General features: G+C 39.5%; 1 protein-coding gene across 1 annotated transcript; it reads left to right on the forward strand.

The window, feature by feature from the left end:
- The first annotated feature begins 3,878 nt into the window (after positions 1-3,878).
- Positions 3,879-16,847, forward strand: LOC139720177 (very long chain fatty acid elongase 4-like). The gene is made up of 6 exons (XM_071631543.1): positions 3,879-3,933; positions 5,019-5,206; positions 6,957-7,037; positions 12,115-12,286; positions 15,381-15,508; positions 16,677-16,847. The coding sequence occupies exons 1-6, from the start codon at positions 3,879-3,881 to the stop codon at positions 16,845-16,847; spliced, it is 795 nt and encodes a 264-aa protein (XP_071487644.1).
- Positions 16,848-17,270: the final 423 nt, after the last annotated feature.

Genomic DNA, 17,270 nt, shown 5'->3' on the forward strand with positions numbered 1-17,270 from the left:
AGAAAAAAAATCGTGTGACTTGAGGATTCTGTCTAGTTATAGATAAAACGTGTCTTTTCACTGTTCTTATAATTTCTTGCTTTTAGCCTCAAAATCTCTTCATAACGTTCTTGGTTGTATTGTAATATAGGTTTTCCCAGTCAATTTCTATATACTTTTATTATTCAAGTTCCTATTCCAAGCATTCGATTTCACGCATTCCACGCTCGCAGCACTGAATCAGCAATCAAATTAAAAACCCGGTCATTCGAATTCACTATCGGAGCATTCAAATTCACTATCGGAGCATTCAAATTTACGAGAGCGGCACGCATTAGCAATGAGCATTCAAATTCATGTCAAGCTGGCGACGGAATCTCGTCGGTCATTCAAATTCGTGAATAGGCAAGCATGTTCCAAATAACTGCATTCAATTTAAAAGAAGGCCTGAATTTAGTTAGTTTATGATGGGGCCGTGTTTGTGTGTCTTTTTCATTTAGCTTTGAATATATTGGGATTTACGATGAATATTATTTATTTTGCAGTAGAGGTCCACCTGTTCATTGAAAAATTTGAACACGGGCTTCACGAAAAGGAATACAGGCACGTGTCCCTCTGATAGGACATAAAATGGAGGTCCCATGTGTGACAGAGTCACAACTCATGTACGTAAAAGATCCCACTTCATTTATTCATCGCAAAGGGCAGAGTGTTTGAGCCTTACATCCAACCGGGACCCCATGCAAGACCAGCTATTGCAGCCATCTTCTTAGATGGAAAATGAAACAAATAAACAAACATTATATCATAGGCACTGTGTATGCCTATACAGACGAGCATAATACGGAAGGCTGGTTGACACTATCGGGGAAAAAAAAAACAATTTCGACTACATCGAAACTGATAACATGAACATTAACAAAGTCTCGTTTGTTGTTTATTGCTGTCTTATTTCATATTGGTTTACTTTTGCGGGACTATGTGAGGTCATTGTGTGTCAGTTTGTCTTTACTGATGCATTGCCATTACGTGGTTAGTGTTTGGGCGTTGTCAGCATGCAGTATCATCAAGAAATATGATTAGATTGTCGTTGTGTTGTTTGGATGCACTGCTGATTTGACCGTACAATTCAATTTTTTTTAGATGAAAAACAAAGACTACATGAATAGAGAACAATGGAGGACCTTTTAAACAATCATAATTACACTATATGCAAGCCTTCATTGGTTGTGTATGCCATTTCCTCTTTCTTTAAAAAAAGAAGTCTACTCCATTTTCCTAGTCAATTGATTGCCCGAAGTAGGAACTTGATCGCCTGAAAAATGAAATTGAACGCTCCAAACAAGTTCATCGGGACTATCACATGACTATCCGCGTGAATTTGAATGCAAGAGTAGGAAATGCAATGCTCGCATTGGAAATTGAACGCCTAAGAATGAATTTGATTTGACGAAAACGAAATAGAACGTCCATAAATGAAATTGATCGCTCGGATTCTGAGTTTGAAATCAATGTCCAAATATTTTCGCGTGCGTGCGCTAAATGTTAATTTTAATGCACATTAAATGAATTTGAATGGCAAAAGTATAAAATTGACCGGGAAAACCTATACATGGTGTCCTCCATCACAATAATGCTCGAAGGATAGTCTGGTACTCAACGTTTTGTGTGTAATTGTTTTTAATCTAGCCATGTATGTGTGTAATTGAGGGATTTGCGGAACAATCAGCTATTGTAGAATACTCGTATCACTGCCAACACTGGCATATTGTTACATATAGGCCCTGTGAGATATATATATATATGTATAGGTATAAGGTACATATAAATAGATTAACTGATAGATAGATAGATGAATGTAATATCTATCTATAAATTTGCTGTCAGTGAAGGTATAGAAATACAGTGTATAATATCATGGGTGACTTTGCCCTATAACCTGAAGCGTTCTACATGGCGTGAAAACAAAATGCATGCTTTCATTACAACATGGTATTTCCACCTCCCCGGGTACTGTGAAACCAGAAATATTCGCGTGCATGTCATTTGTGTGAACTTCTCGAGGAGCCAAGATCCGCAAAACAAACATGCAAGAAAGTTCTTGTCTACAATATGCATTGAATGCTCAAGTGGCAATTCGCGAAAAATTATGCCGCAAAATGGTTTTACGTATACAGCACACGACAATTAGTGCGATGTGTTTTGACACATCCGTGTTTCTTCGCTGAAACATACACGTCGTGTATCAAACACATAAGATAAACGTTACCATGGTTACACAGAAACAACTCGTAATCTCGGGGATTTCAAGTGCTCTTAAACTTGTTCCATCTTTACAGGGCATGCTAAGGCTTGATTCACTCTCTATATCTTGCACTCACTTGTTAACTAAAATGGCTATTGTCTGAACATTGCTGCAATCCTGACATTGTCTATTTTAACCATGTATCAGTTTCGTACTATTCATTTTAACTGTCGTCAATATGCTTTCATCATAACAGGAAACATTTTTTTTTTATTCAACACAATACGTTTTGGACAGATATGCATATTGTTTACAGAGGGATCCACGTCTACAAGTTGTGCTTGTGAGTTGATCACTCTTTTCCATAACTTTACTTCTTCATTTTCTGCAAAGGATACATTGCTTGTTTTATACTAAATTATACATTCATTTGCATATCCACTAAGTACTATTCCTCATAGTGTATATAAAAAGCAAATAATCAACTTTTATTTTCAGGCAATGAGACAAACTATCACTTCCTCGGCGATCTGAATGTGTACGCTATCTTTCCTCAGCTGCGCTTCGGAAAGATAGCTACATCCAGATCGCCTCGGAAGTGCTTGTCCCATCACCTTCACCAACGTTTTTTGAGGGGGAGGGGGTTGATGATGATAGAATTAAAGAAAGAACTTCTGAATTTAATTCCATAAAGAAGGGGTAATGCAGTGCCCTCATCTGTCATTTCTACTTTGACAATATTGTTGACTGTGGGCGACAACAGACTGTCACATCTAAAATACGTTACGGGACTTGGTCCCTCCATGACCATGACCAACTCTCTCGCTGTGGGACGCACGTGGATCACGGTTTGGTGGTGAATGGAGTGATTTGAAAACATTCGGCTTTAACGCACTGACCTTGCCATTCCACACACTGAGAATGGCCAGCATCACGATAAGTTTTGAATTGAGATTGGCAATGATTAACTAAACTCCTGATACGCGGACTTATGCTAACAGATGGAACGACAGGAAGAATAAAGAGCAATGGGGGGGGGGGGTTAGGGGGGAGGGGTGCATGACTTACACATCTCATGCAGTATTGATTAATACGTCACTGTACGTGAAATAGAAACAGACATACATAATTATGGTCCAGCAGTTTTAACTTCTAATCAAACCGTGAATTGAGAACATGCCGTAAGTAACCTTTTCGGAGAAATGACATTTTGTTTTAGTAATCTATCTCATCTCGTCATACTTCTCAAAATCTTATGACAAGCTTTTCAGTCGAAAGATCTCAACAACATTATTAGTGATGCTCAAGATAATTACATGCATGGTATCTGCCAATTTGTGTCGTTTCCATTTCATCAAAACTGACGAGATTATCTGCAAACGTGACGGACCCGAAAGACGGTCCTCATTTTGGGGATATTATCAGCATCAATCCAATCGATAGAGTAACATCGTCTCGTCATTATACATGCATATTCATGGTGATATACATTGCATGTCAATTAATCATTAACAGTATAAGGGTGGCTACAAATAGGCCTATATAGGTGAATGTATTCCTGTTATTATATTTGTTTATTACTTCAAGTGTCTTTCTTTTCGTAATCCAGACAACCGTTAAAGAAGAAAGCACAGCAAAAGACAAAAGCAGAAGGATGTCTCTTACCCAACGTATTACAGAAACCTATCACTCGATCCTTGCCAAAGGAGGTGAGTAAGAGTCGAAGGTAAAACATTTACCGAAGTTAATAAAGAGTAACCTTAAAGTACATGAGATTGCTACTTCAAGGTAGTTTAATCATGATCAAATTCATAGCTGATATGGCGCTCGAAAGACACACACGAGCTCAACAGCTATACAAGTCATATAGCCCACGAGCTATAGACATCAGAAAAAGGTCCATGAGTCATACAGCCCATGAGACCGACACTGCGTATACATTAAGATCAGTGATGTATAATGTCGGTCTCGTGGGCTTGTTTGCCTGTTGTCGAGATTGTGGACCTTGTTTGCCATATAGTGTCGAGCTCATTTGCCGAGCGTCGAGGTACAAGTTTGTAGTGAAGAATATGGCTCATGAGCATAAACATTACGTAATGTTGAGTTCATGGGACCTGCTCACATATAGTGCAGTAATAATTCGTGGGCTCTTGGATTGTAGAACTCGTGGGCTGTATGACTCGTGGGCCCTATAACTCTTGGGTGTTGAGCTCATGACGTGCACACCATTATGTAATGTCGGAAGATACTAGAATAATGTATACAGAAAATACATAACATCTTCTCCTTCCTTACTTTCATTTATGTTTACGGATACTTTTATTAGTGACCTTTCATATTCCATTATAGATTAGTATTGGGTTGCTGATACGTATATCTTATATTTGATTTGATTTGATTTGATTTATTTCTACATTCAATCAGATACAAATTGAATACAAATTTCGAAAGTACAAAATAAAGAATAACAGGTGCAGTAATTCAAAAAAGTAACATTACACAAATAGATAAACATAAGCACCTGTACTCTGCAGTAATTTATACATACATTTTACCATAAATGTTAATGAATGACCAAATTATAGTACAACAATTACTAAAACTTATTTTTGTATCATTATGAAGTTTCACTGCCATAACGTTTCGAAAAAACAACACATTGTAATAAATTCATATAATATAAATCATTCATATTATGAAACAGAAAGTTTGTGCTCACATTGCCGCTGTGTTTCTCTATTGTTACTTTTTGTTGGATTGTTTTATTTCACCATCTCATTTCTGTGAACATCAGATCCCAGGGTTGAGAGCTGGCTGTTGATGCAATCCCCGTTGCCATGCGCTCTCATTTTGCTGGCATACTTCGCTATGCTCTGGATCGTTCCCAAGGCGATGGAGAGCCGAAAGCCATTCGATCTCAAGCCCGTACTCGTCGTCTACAATACTGCCCTCGTGATCTTGTCAGTGTACATGTTCTACGAGGTACCATCACTTGATTACATTTTCCCCTATAAAAGGGTATTGAACCATCTGGTATAAAACAGATATTTGGTTTAGATGAACGGAATAACGTAAAAAGAGACAAACTAACCAAGAAAATCATAACAATTTTAAGAACTTTCCGGTTAGTATTTTCGTGCAATATTTTGCTCAACAATTACACCAGTTATTGTAAGCTGCTCCTCTCTCCAAGAGGGGTTAAGAGATGGATTTCCAACTGGCTGTAATTATTCAAACAGCAGGTCAATTTCAGATATTGATGCACAAAAGAATTCCACGTGTGCATCTATATATGCCTTTGACTATCGAGGTTCGATGCCGCCGTCTTTCTGAGCAATCCGATGATTCATTTTGAACGCTAACATAATGTGTGCTATATTTTGCTTGTTTATTCGTTGAATGAATTTTCACTTAACCCCTTATGGAAAAAGGAGTCAATTTATGCAAAAATTTCAAAAATGCCTTTATGAACAAGAAATTAATGGGGCACGCAGAGTTAATGATAAAGCATATGAGATGAAAGTAAATTTCGTCCAAGATTATAATTATGCAAAAGTGTAAGTCAGAGCTGTATGTGGTGAAAATATTTGAAACTGTACTCGTACTGGAAAACCGATTTTATTAATTTTTTTGATCTTTTGGACATATAAAAGTGATATCATATGATCTTCAAGTTTGTTGTTTATTCATCTATATGTTAGATGAGTGTAAAGTCATGTAAAGTCGAGTAATTTTAATTATTATTTCATCAATTTTGGGGCAAACTTTATTTGCATATTCTAGTGACTATAACTCTATGGACCACTGTTATGTTTCATGAGAATGGACGAAAAGAAAATACCATCACAACGACATAATCTTCTTTGGTATGGAGAGTGCCTAGTCGTAATGCAATGACACATGAATCGATATTGTCTTCCTAATCGTAGGGCAGCTCCAATTTAACACATACTTCAAATATTTCTGAGTCTCGGCATTAAACGTGATATCAATTGGAATAAGACTATTGTTACTCCATCTCTTAAATCTCCTTGGTCCCTCCTTCAGTAGACTTCTTAGTGTAAATACTCGAATGCCTATTAAAAAGTAGGTTCCTGTTTTGACTGTCAAAACATTATTGCTGTATTGTGATTGTCATATGTTCGTCTTAACCCCCCCCCCCCAACAGTGCATTACATACAAAGACATAATCTACGTTCAAAGTCGAGCAGAGCAAGTCCATTCATAATATTGTCAATGGTTCTCAGACCTCGAGGTCGTCCACTTAGCTACGGCTATCCAGGAATTTAGTAGTGCGTACCTTTGTTATCTACCACTGAATTATAGTTATGGGTAGATAGAGTCCAAAGTGACATTGTTCAATATCTGTAACAACCGGTTGATTCATCAGAGGAAACGAGATATTTGAACTAGACCAAGCAATCGTCCGGAGAAAAATCAAAAGATCAAAAACAAAATCGTCCGGAGAATATTTTTTTTTTCCTTACAATAATTTTTTTTTTAATATTACAGAGCTTGTGTACGAGCTTGACGAAAACATCATAAAATGCTCTCAAACCGTATTCCCAGTAAGGCAGTCTGTATGTTGGGACTCACAGAATTTGTGATAGCTTATTTTTCAGTAGTCAAAAAAATGTCTCAAATATTTGAATTCTTAAACACAGTATACATCAACTTTTTCACACCAAGTCATGTTTTTGCTTTGCTGTTGTTTACTGTTGTTTGCATATAGTTTCGAATGGCATCCTGGCTTTCCGGTTACAACTATTTGTGTGACCCCGTCAACTACAGCAATGATCCCCTGGCGATAAGGGTAAGACCGATCAGCAAAGCAGAGCCACAACGCACATCTTTTTATTTTCAATTTGCACCCATGTTCGCTGACGCCACGCCATATTTGAAGGAGGTGCCAAACTGGATCTATTCCGCACAGACAGGAAGACAATTGCTTGATGTCTCATCGTATAATGACCAGCCACTGTCTTTTATGAAGATGTGTCTCTATGATGGTAGCTGGATACGTTTCGCCGTCCCTAATATATGCTTTAAAGATGAGCTATCATAATGTTCAATCGTAACGACAAGGGGAGGCGCGAAAAAAAAAAATGCGCAAATGTTGATGAAAACAAAAATATCAGAATTTCTCGACTGGACATGTCCAGGCACTAATTTGACATACTAATTCATACAGAACTATACTCTAACGAAGGTTACAGATTTTAATAGTTTGATTATCGGAATTATCGGATTATCGGAAAGTGGTGAAATCGGTTTTTTGTACCCCTTCTAGGCGTTAGCTCGCTTCAGGTGCGGACCTGAAGCATGCTAACTGTCAGTATAAAAGGTCGAAAATTAGTTAGCCCGAGCTAAAGTTCGTCAGCTCTAGGGGGTGGATAAGGTCAGCTTCAGGTCCGAGCTAACTTCAATATAAAACAACGGCGTAGCCAGGATTTCATCTTAGGGGGGGCGGTTAGTCTGCGAGGGAGCGAAGCGACCGAGCCCGAGCGAGCGGAGCGAGCGAGGGGGGGGGGGGGATGGTGTGGGATGGGGGTGTCCCCCCTCCCACGATAAGAACTTTTTGCATTTTGATGTTGTAAATGGTGCAATTTGATGCATGTTTTTGCGCGTTTTATCGACATGAAACAGTCCCACTTGTTTAAGGTAGCAGTTTATTTTGATGTCGATTATTATTGAACAATTTGCCTGTAAAATTGTATAATTTAAATACACTTCTTGTATCAATTCTTTTCACTGAATCATGAACGCGACTGAACCCGAGCGAGCGGAGCGAGCGAGGGGGAGGGGAGGGTGTGGGAGGGGGGGTGTCCCCCCTCCCACGGTGAGAACTATTTTGATGTTGCAAATAGTGCAATTTGATGCTTGTTTTTGCGCGTTTTATCGACGTGAAACAGTCCCACTTGTTTAAGGTAGCAGTATATTTTAGTGTAGATTATTATTGAACAATTTGCCTATAAAATGGTATCATTTAAATACACTTCTAGTATCAATTCTTTTCACTGAATATCATGAACGCGACTGAACGCGAGCGAACGGAGCGAGCGAAGGGGGAGGGGAGGGTGTGGGAGGGGGTGTCCCCCCTCCCACGGTAAGAACTTTTTGCATTTTGATGTTGTAAATGGTTCAATTTGATGCATGTTTTTGCATGTTTTAACGAGTTGAAACAGTCCCACTTGTTTAAGGTTGCAGTATATCTTGATGTAGATTATCATTGAACAATTTGCCTGTAATATGGCATGATTTAAATATACTTCTTGTATTAATTTTTTCATGAATATCATGAACGCGACTGAACCCGAGCGAGCGGAGCGAGCGAAGGGGAGGGGAGGGTGTGGGAGGGGGGTGTCCCCCCTCCCACGGTAAGAACTTTTTGCATTTTGATGTTGTAAATGGTGCAATTTGATGCATGTTTTTGCGCGTTTTATCGACGTGAAACAGTCCCACTTGTTTAAGGTAGCAGTTTATTTTGATGTCGATTATTATTGAACAATTTGCCTGTAAAATTGTATAATTTAAATACACTTCTTGTATCAATTCTTTTCACTGAATCATGAACGCGACTGAACCCGAGCGAGCGGAGCGAGCGAGGGGGAGGGGAGGGTGTGGGAGGGGGGTGTCCCCCCTCCCACGGCGAGAACTTTTTGCATTTTGATGTTGCAAATAGTGCAATTTGATGCTTGTTTTTGCGCGTTTTATCGACGTGAAACAGTCCCACTTGTTTAAGGTAGCAGTATATTTTAGTGTAGATTATTATTGAACAATTTGCCTATAAAATGGTATCATTTAAATACACTTCTAGTATCAATTCTTTTCACTGAATATCATGAACGCGACTGAACGCGAGCGAACGGAGCGAACGAAGGGGGAGGGGAGTGTGTGGGAGGGGGTGTCCCCCCTCCCACGGTAAGAACTTTTTGCATTTTGATGTTGTAAATGGTTCAATTTGATGCATGTTTTTGCATGTTTTAACGAGTTGAAACAGTCCCACTTGTTTAAGGTTGCCGTATATCTTGATGTAGATTATCATTGAACAATTTGCCTGTAATATGGCATGATTTAAATACACTTCTTGTATTAATTTTTTCACTGAATATCATGAACGCGACTGAACCCGAGCGAACGGAGCGAGCGCGGGGGAGGGGAGGGTGTGGGAGGGGGGTGTCCCCCTTCCCACGGTAAGAACTTTTTGCATTTTGATGTTGCAAATGGTGCAGTTTGATGCATGTTTTTGCGCGTTTTATCGACGTGAAACAGTCCCACTTGTTTAAGGTAGCAGTATATTTTGGTGTAGATTATTATTGAACAATTTGCCTATAAAATGGTATTATTTAAATACACTTCTAGTATTAATTCTTTTCACTGAATATCATGAACGCGACTGAACCCGAGCGAGCGGAGCGAGCGAAGGGGGAGGGGAGGGTGTGGGAGGGGGTGTCCCCCTCCAACGGTAAGAACTTTTTGCATTTTGATGTTGCAAATGGTGCAATTTGATGCATGTTTTTGCGTGTTTTAACGAGTTGAAACAGTCCCACTTGTTTAAGGTTGCAATATATCTTGATGTAGATTATCATTGAACAATTAGCCTGTAATATGGAATGATTTAAGTACACTTCTTGTATTAATTTTTTTCTCTGAATATCATGAACGCGACTGAACCCGAACGAGCGGAGCGAGCGAGGGGGGAGGGGAAGGTGTGGGAGAACTTTTTGCATTTTGATGTTGCAAATGGTGCAATTTGATGCATGTTTTTGCGTGTTTTAACGAGTTGACACAGTCCCACTTGTTTAAGGTTGCAGTATATTTTAGTGTAGATTATTATTGAACAATATGCCTATAAAATGGTATCATTTAAATAATCTTCTTGTATTAATTCTTACACTGAATATCATGAACGCTGTCTGTTCAGCAATCAAACAGAAAAAGCATGCACACGAGGGTGTAGATGATAGGGGCATATCCCCTCCCACACGAACGTGATTTTGCGTTTTCAGACCTGAAATTCAGCGATCTGGTGCAAATTTTTGGTGCAATACTTTTTCATCGAAGTGTTAAAATCACGGAATTTAGCTCTTATTCCGAATGTGCACCATCTGTGTGTATGTATAAAGTCTAGTGAGGTAGAGCTTAGGGGAAGGGGGATTTCCCCTCCCGCTCGCGGAGCTTTTGCGTTTTTAGAATTGAAATAAAGCGATCTGAGTATAGCCACAGTCTACTTCTATGCATGGCGGAAGGGGGGGGGGGGAGGGGCGGGCGAGCAGGGAGAAGGCGTGGGCGAGTGTTATCTCCACCCTTCCCTTCCGATGGAGCTTTTGCCTTTTTGAGGTTGAAATTGAGATATCTCGTATACGCATATTTGATGGAATCAACATTTGGGAAATCACAAAAAAAAAACCAACTGATGGGGAGGGGGGGGGGGGGGACTGAGGGAGGAAAGGGTCGATTAAAAGGGGAAACTCCCCTTATACATGAGGGAACCTTGAGTTTTCGGAATATAAGTGATAAGTCTTGTGCACTCAGAATTAGGGGGTTTCCCCCTCCCAAGCACGAGAGATTTTGCATATTTTGAATTGAAATTCAACGATCTGGTGCACAATTTGAGTGAAATATTCAAAAAAACATCTTATTTGATGAAAGGTTGCAAAGGAGACCCGCTTCATGTGCATGCATACAGTATACACGCATTTTTTTTTCCGCCTCCCAAATCCCCGGTCCAAATCTTAGGGGGGGGGGGGGGGGGCGACCGCCCCCATCGCCCCCCCCCCCCCCTGGCTACGCCAGTGATATAAAAGGCACGTGAATTTATATAGCTCGGGTTAAATTCATTGACCCGTGACCGGAAAGCGTCTACGGTGCTTCCGGGTTGCCAATATGTACCATTATTGCTGTACTGTTGACACCCGCGCGCTGTGTACAAATTAATGTATTATGCATCGCATGCACTGGTATTAATTAGTATTTTACGCTGTCACTGTTCGCTGTAAAAAAAAAAAAAAAAAAAAAAATGAATAAAAAAATGGTTCGGTGTAATAATGTCAGAGGTAAAAATGTCAGAGATAAAAATGTCAGAAGTAAAAATGTCAGAAGTAAAAATGTCAGGGGTTAAAATGTCAGAGGTAATAATGTCAGAGGTGAAAATGTCAGAGGTAGAAATGTCAGAAGTAAAAATGTCAGAAGTAAAAATGTCAGAAGTAAAAATGTTTTACCTCTGACATTTTTACCTCATTTTTTAAAATCTATTATAATCGGTCATGGTTTCTCATACTCTATTCTCAAATTTAAGAACCCAACCTCCATTCGGCTGAAAAAAAACGCAATTCCAACACCTTGAAAATCAAAAGTGAAAAATAAAGTCTTGTACGTATGCATATCTGTTTTAAAATCAACCTAGATACTACTAAAAGTCCATGTAAGTATAGTTGTAATCTATGATATACGCTTTTACCTATATCAGGACATTATAACTTCTAAAGGATCCACGTTCGACAATGGCTCAGTGGATTATTTCTGGGGGCATTTCATGAAGAGTTTTGTCAGATTTTGTTTTTTCTGACCAAGTTTTATAAGTTACTGAAGTCCTTGCATCAGATTGGCTGAGAGCAAATTTGTCAGAAAAGAATATCCGATCACAACGCTTCATGAAATGCCCCCCCCCCCCAGAACTCACAATATCGGGGTCCTTGGTTTGAGTCCACTAACAGCTGCAGGAGTTGTGTTCTTATAGATTTTCACTCAGTTTTATTATCTAGTCCTTATAGGGTACCTAAATGATATTTTGTAAACATTTTGTTGCTTTCTTGCTGCAAATGAATGAACTGGTTACGTAATTGTCTGAATAAGTTTCTCCAGACAAACGATCTAAAAATCTTTTCCAGATGGCCAACGTCTGCTGGTGGTACTTTTTCTCGAAGATCATCGAGCTCCTCGACACCGTGTTCTTCATCCTACGCAAGAAGAACAACCAAGTCACCTTCTTGCACGTCTACCATCACAGTACCATGATCGTCAACTGGTGGCTTGGGGTGAAGTTCATCGCCGGCGGGCAGTGTGAGTGATCTCGGCTATTCGCGTTTTGTAAAATAGATGCCATCCTCTCACCCATCCCCCGATCCTCTTCCTCCTCGACCACCACCACCACCATACCACCAAAAGAAAAACAAACACACAAACAAACAAAACCAAGAATAAAAACAAAAACAAAACACACAACAAAAGAACAAAACTACAACAACAACAATGAAAAGAGACCAAGCACAAAACTAACAAACGGGATACCTAATGGTCTACTGTGACTTTTACCGACATAATGCATTTGTTTCAACTGATTTTAACATAATAGGCCCACTATCGAAGCACTCACATTTTAGCAAACTACCACGGGGTTGCCCTCCGAAGAACTGATGGGCAATAAAGATACAACTGAAGGCATTGCCTACAGACACGAGGCTACTGCTGCCAACGAACTCGAATCATGGGTTTGGACCTCACGGTCGAGAGTCCTTGGTTTTATCCACTGAACCGCGGTACAGTTACAGTTCGGCATTCCGCAGGCTCGTTATTCCAAAGGTTCGTTAATCCGAAAATGAAACAAGGTTTGTTATTCTGAAGATTCCTTTTTTCCTAAGGTTCGTTAACGCTGCAGAGAAATAAGGTTACTTATTTCAAAGGTTCCCTATTCCGAAGATTCCTTAATCCGAAAATGAAATATGGTTCGTAATTCCGAAGGTTCGTTAGTATGGACCGTCTGTTTGTTTTCGGATTAACTAACCTTTGGAATAACGAAGTTCATTTCATTTTCTTGATTATTGACGACCATTCGGAATAAAGAAACCTATTTCTTTTACAGATAAACGAACCTCCGGAGTAACGAACCTAGTCTTTTTCGGATTAACGAACCTTCCCAATAATTGCCCTTCGGAATGACACCACAAATGTTCGGATTGGCGAACCTCTAGGTATAGGAAATTTGCGACCTCCGGAAAAACGAACCTTATTGAATTTTCGGATTAACAAACCTTCTTCAGAGCGAAAATTACCTTGTACGGGGATATTCACATTGTGCACGTCACAAGTCCAGGGGTCATATAGCCCACAAGTCATTACAGTCCATGAGTCCGACATTATAGGCAAACAAGGCCCACGAGTCCGATCGACACAAGGCCCACAAGTATACAGCTCGAAACTATAGGGAAAAAAAGGCCTTGAGTCTAACATTAGGCAAAAAGGCCCACGAGACCTATTCTATATCACGGGGCTTAACCCTAATCCCACCGGGTTTTTTGAGGGACTTGAAACCACCGGGGGGGGGGGGGGCTCCCCCCCCCCCCTTCAGATCTCGGTTGTGGATCGCGCGATCCTCGCGAAAATTTGCCCTTAGGTAGAGGCCAATGTAATCTACAAGACTGTATAGTTAGATTTTTCAAATTTTAATTTATGTATTTTATATTAATTAATCTATGCCAATATATGCAAAAATATTTTTTTTTTGCCTATAAATAAAAAAATAAAGCTCCAGGACTTCTAATTTTTGGTAAACATATTCTTTTCAATATCCTCAACAATATTGAAGCAAAAATTCGGCTTCATAATTATTTCTTATGTATTTTATTGTTTATTGAATTTCTTATGTATATTTTCTTTGTTTTTTTTTACTTTTTGTTTTTTGTTTTTTTTTTTCGTCAAAATTTGTCGCAGAAACTTTTTAAAGCATAATCAGGCTAAAATAAATCATTATCAGCCATTGAAAGTAAAAATATTTATTCCTATATGAATGAATTGCAAAAACACAATTTACTTTGGATTTGTACACAAAATCATGTTTTTGAGCTATTTTTGGGTCGACATATTTTTTTTCAAAGGGGCGTGGCTTCTAAACGGTATGCCCGGGAGCAAGAAATTTGGTCTCAAAAGTTGCGCGATACTTGAAAAAAAAAAAGGTCATAAAATGTCGCGGCAAGAGCATCACGCGTTGCGGAATAATCACGCGAAACGTCGAGGGGGGCCAAAATCCCCCCCCCCCCCCCCCCCCCGGTGGGAATAGGGTTAACGTACGCAGTGTCCGTTTCGTTGGCCTTTTTGCCTAGTGTAGGACTCATGGGCCTTATTTGCCTGGTGTCGGACTCGCGGGCCTTGCCTAATGGACACTCGTGGGCAGTTTTTGCCTAGTGTCGAGCTCACGGGCTGTATGACTGCTGAGCTTTATGACTCGTGGGCTGTATGACTCATGGACCTATTTTCAGTGTTGAGCACATGGACCGCATGACTCTTGGATGTCGAGCCCCTGTGATGACCTCTATTCACAGACAAGAATTACCATGATGAGAAAGTGCACGACAAAACACAGCAGGCCCATATCCAGTATTGGTATACTCTGCCATCTCAGTTGTTTTTAACTAAAGCAAGAAAGGCATGGAAACATTATTTGCTTTCTGAGGAGTCCTTAAAAGGACGTAAAAATCGATAGTAACCTTTAATTATAAATTATCCGTAAGAAATGATCACGTGGTTTTCCCAAAGTCCATTGCCTGTTTTGTAGTTTTTTAATATAAACTTACCAAACAAAAAATGCACCACACCTCAAGTTTTCAGTCATGAAAACGTAACTTCGTCTAAATCTAAATTGCTTGAGATGTAGGCTAAAATCATGCAATAAAAACCAGATGTTGAACGAATTGCTATATAATTGAACTAACTGACCCATGGAGCGAACACAGTTGAGAATGGAACAGGGCCGGCGCAGCGGTGGGGCCGTGGGGGCTCGGGCCCCCACACTTTTTGTGCACCATACAAAGGAATACATAAGGTGTCATCACTTTGTGCCCCCACATTTTTTTCAACCCGGAAATACGCAAGTGGCACTAAAATAGAAATAGATATGTATGGCGGCTGTAAGGTTATGTGTTTTCTCTGAAGACTTTTTTTTTTATAGCACTCGGAAATGGGAGGGGAGAGATGAGCTGAGGACGTTTTTTTTTTTTTTTTTTTAGCTTGTCAGCTGAAGAACCCCGGAAGTGGGCCCCCACACTTTTAAAAACACTGCGCCGGCCCTGTGGAAGTATGGCAAAAGCAGAGCTCAGTAACTGAACTTGCAATCTTCTTATTTGTCAATTTATTACTGCTTTGTTTTCTTTATTTCCTACAGCATTCTTCCTGGCGATGTGCAACTGTTTGGTGCATGTGCTGATGTACACGTACTATGCCCTGTCTGCGCTTGGGCCTCATATGCAGAAGTATCTTACATGGAAAAAATATCTGACACAGGTCCAACTGGTAAGTAGGCCCTATACCATGTATACCATTTGCCGTAGTAGTGACACCTTGCGATGTATAGTGCATTTTACGTTTTCTGGGCCCCGTTGCAGGAAACTTAACATTGCGCGTCTCGACGCCTTACTCAAAATAATGATGATGATAATAATAATAATAATAATAATAATAATAATGATAATAATAATTATTATTATTATCATTATTAATATCATTATTATTATTATTATTATTATTATTATTATTATTATTATTATCATTATTATTATTATTATTATCATTATTATTATTTCAAGAAACCCAAGTTGAGGGTGATACAGTATCATAGGCCTACTTGCCTAAGACCCAAGTTTCGTTTAATCGCATATCGAATTTCTTTAGCGACTGGGTCCTGCTAGAAGATGAATGAGGTAAAAGAGGCTTATGAGAAGGAGGAGGAAGAGAGGTAGAAGGTTGTATAATGTAACGTGCAGTATCAAAAAGGAGTCATAGAGGAGAGAAAGCGCGGAGTATAAGCAATAGTGGAGAAGCGCAATATCTAGGTATATGGTGTCGTATTATGTAAACAGAAGTTTATGCTATTAAGCACACATACTTTTCGATATGAATTTGCCTTGAAAGAAATGATTATTCGGACTTTAAAACCATCCTTAGTTAGACATTGTAGATTCAGGACATCTTAGTCAGTACACATACTTCATGGAGATACCCCTTTTTTTTACTGCACAAATCTAAGAATGTCCTTCTTTTTTTCCCTACCGTACTCTGTACACACCCACGTTAAATCAATTCAAGGAAACCATGGTGACGTTTACTATATCAAAAAAAAAAACAAGAACGAAACAGAATTGGCAATGTTATCACTGTCAGCTACGCTTGGTTCAAGCGTTTTGGTTATAGCATTATTTAAAAGATAATTATACAATAACCATTAACAGTATCATAATGTTAGTAACATTTAATACTGATGTTCACGGTAGTATGATGATCTCAATAGATGATTGTTAAAGGGCTCTACCATCAACAAGGTATAAGAACAGCGGGGAAAAATCAATCAAGTTGTTAAGCAAAGTTTTAGTTAGGGTACGTGTGGGATGGGTGTTCGGATCGTACACCTACTTCACGCTTTTAAATGCCGTTGACAATTATTTTCCCTGTCCATGACTACCAGGTACAGTTCTTCATGGTCCTCCTCCACACCGGAGTCAACATCTTCGTGGACTGCTCCTTCCCCAAAGGATTCGACTATGCCGTCTTCCTCTACGCAGTATCGATGGTTCTTCTCTTCGGCAATTTTTACAGCAAGGCCTACAGGGAAAAGAGCTCCAAGCACACAGTATGACGGACCCTTCGTGCATCTGCAACAATCCCCCTCTCATGATATGCTGCTTATGTGTTGCGTCCTACATTCCTATTTAATGTTTCATTACATCGATCATTGCGTGTATTGTTACTAACTTCGACAGGAACTATTATTATAGTCGGTTTAACCTTTATGAAGTAAAAACAGGCATTAAGCAAGCTTATCATAAAGAAAATTATGTGTGTCTTGGCCAGTGTATAGAGAGAGATCTCTTTAATCTAGTACGTGTACAGGCTCGTCGAGCTCGGCAGTATGGAGCTTGCTCCATCCGTTCAGCTGCGTCAATTCCCAAGTACAGCTGCTGACGTACGTGTGTGACAGCAGTTGTGGTGTGCAAAGCGTCACAATCAGCATGTCTGGTGACTTTTCCCAACTTTTCTCTCCCCCACCTCTCTCTCTCTC

This window comes from Diadema antillarum, unplaced genomic scaffold, assembly GCF_040938485.1.
Source record: "Diadema antillarum isolate AM-2024a unplaced genomic scaffold, OU_Dant_1.0 scf00000123, whole genome shotgun sequence".
Classification (NCBI taxonomy): Eukaryota; Metazoa; Echinodermata; class Echinoidea; order Diadematoida; family Diadematidae; genus Diadema; species Diadema antillarum.

Coding starts and splice junctions, on each gene's coding strand:
- LOC139720177 (XM_071631543.1), top strand. CDS start 3,879: ATGTCTCTTACCCAACGTATTACAGAAACCTATCACTCGATCCTTGCC. Junction 5,207..6,956: donor CAGTGTACATGTTCTACGAG/GTACCATCACTT, acceptor GTTTGCATATAG/TTTCGAATGGCATCCTGGCT. Junction 12,287..15,380: donor GTTCATCGCCGGCGGGCAGT/GTGAGTGATCTC, acceptor TATTTCCTACAG/CATTCTTCCTGGCGATGTGC.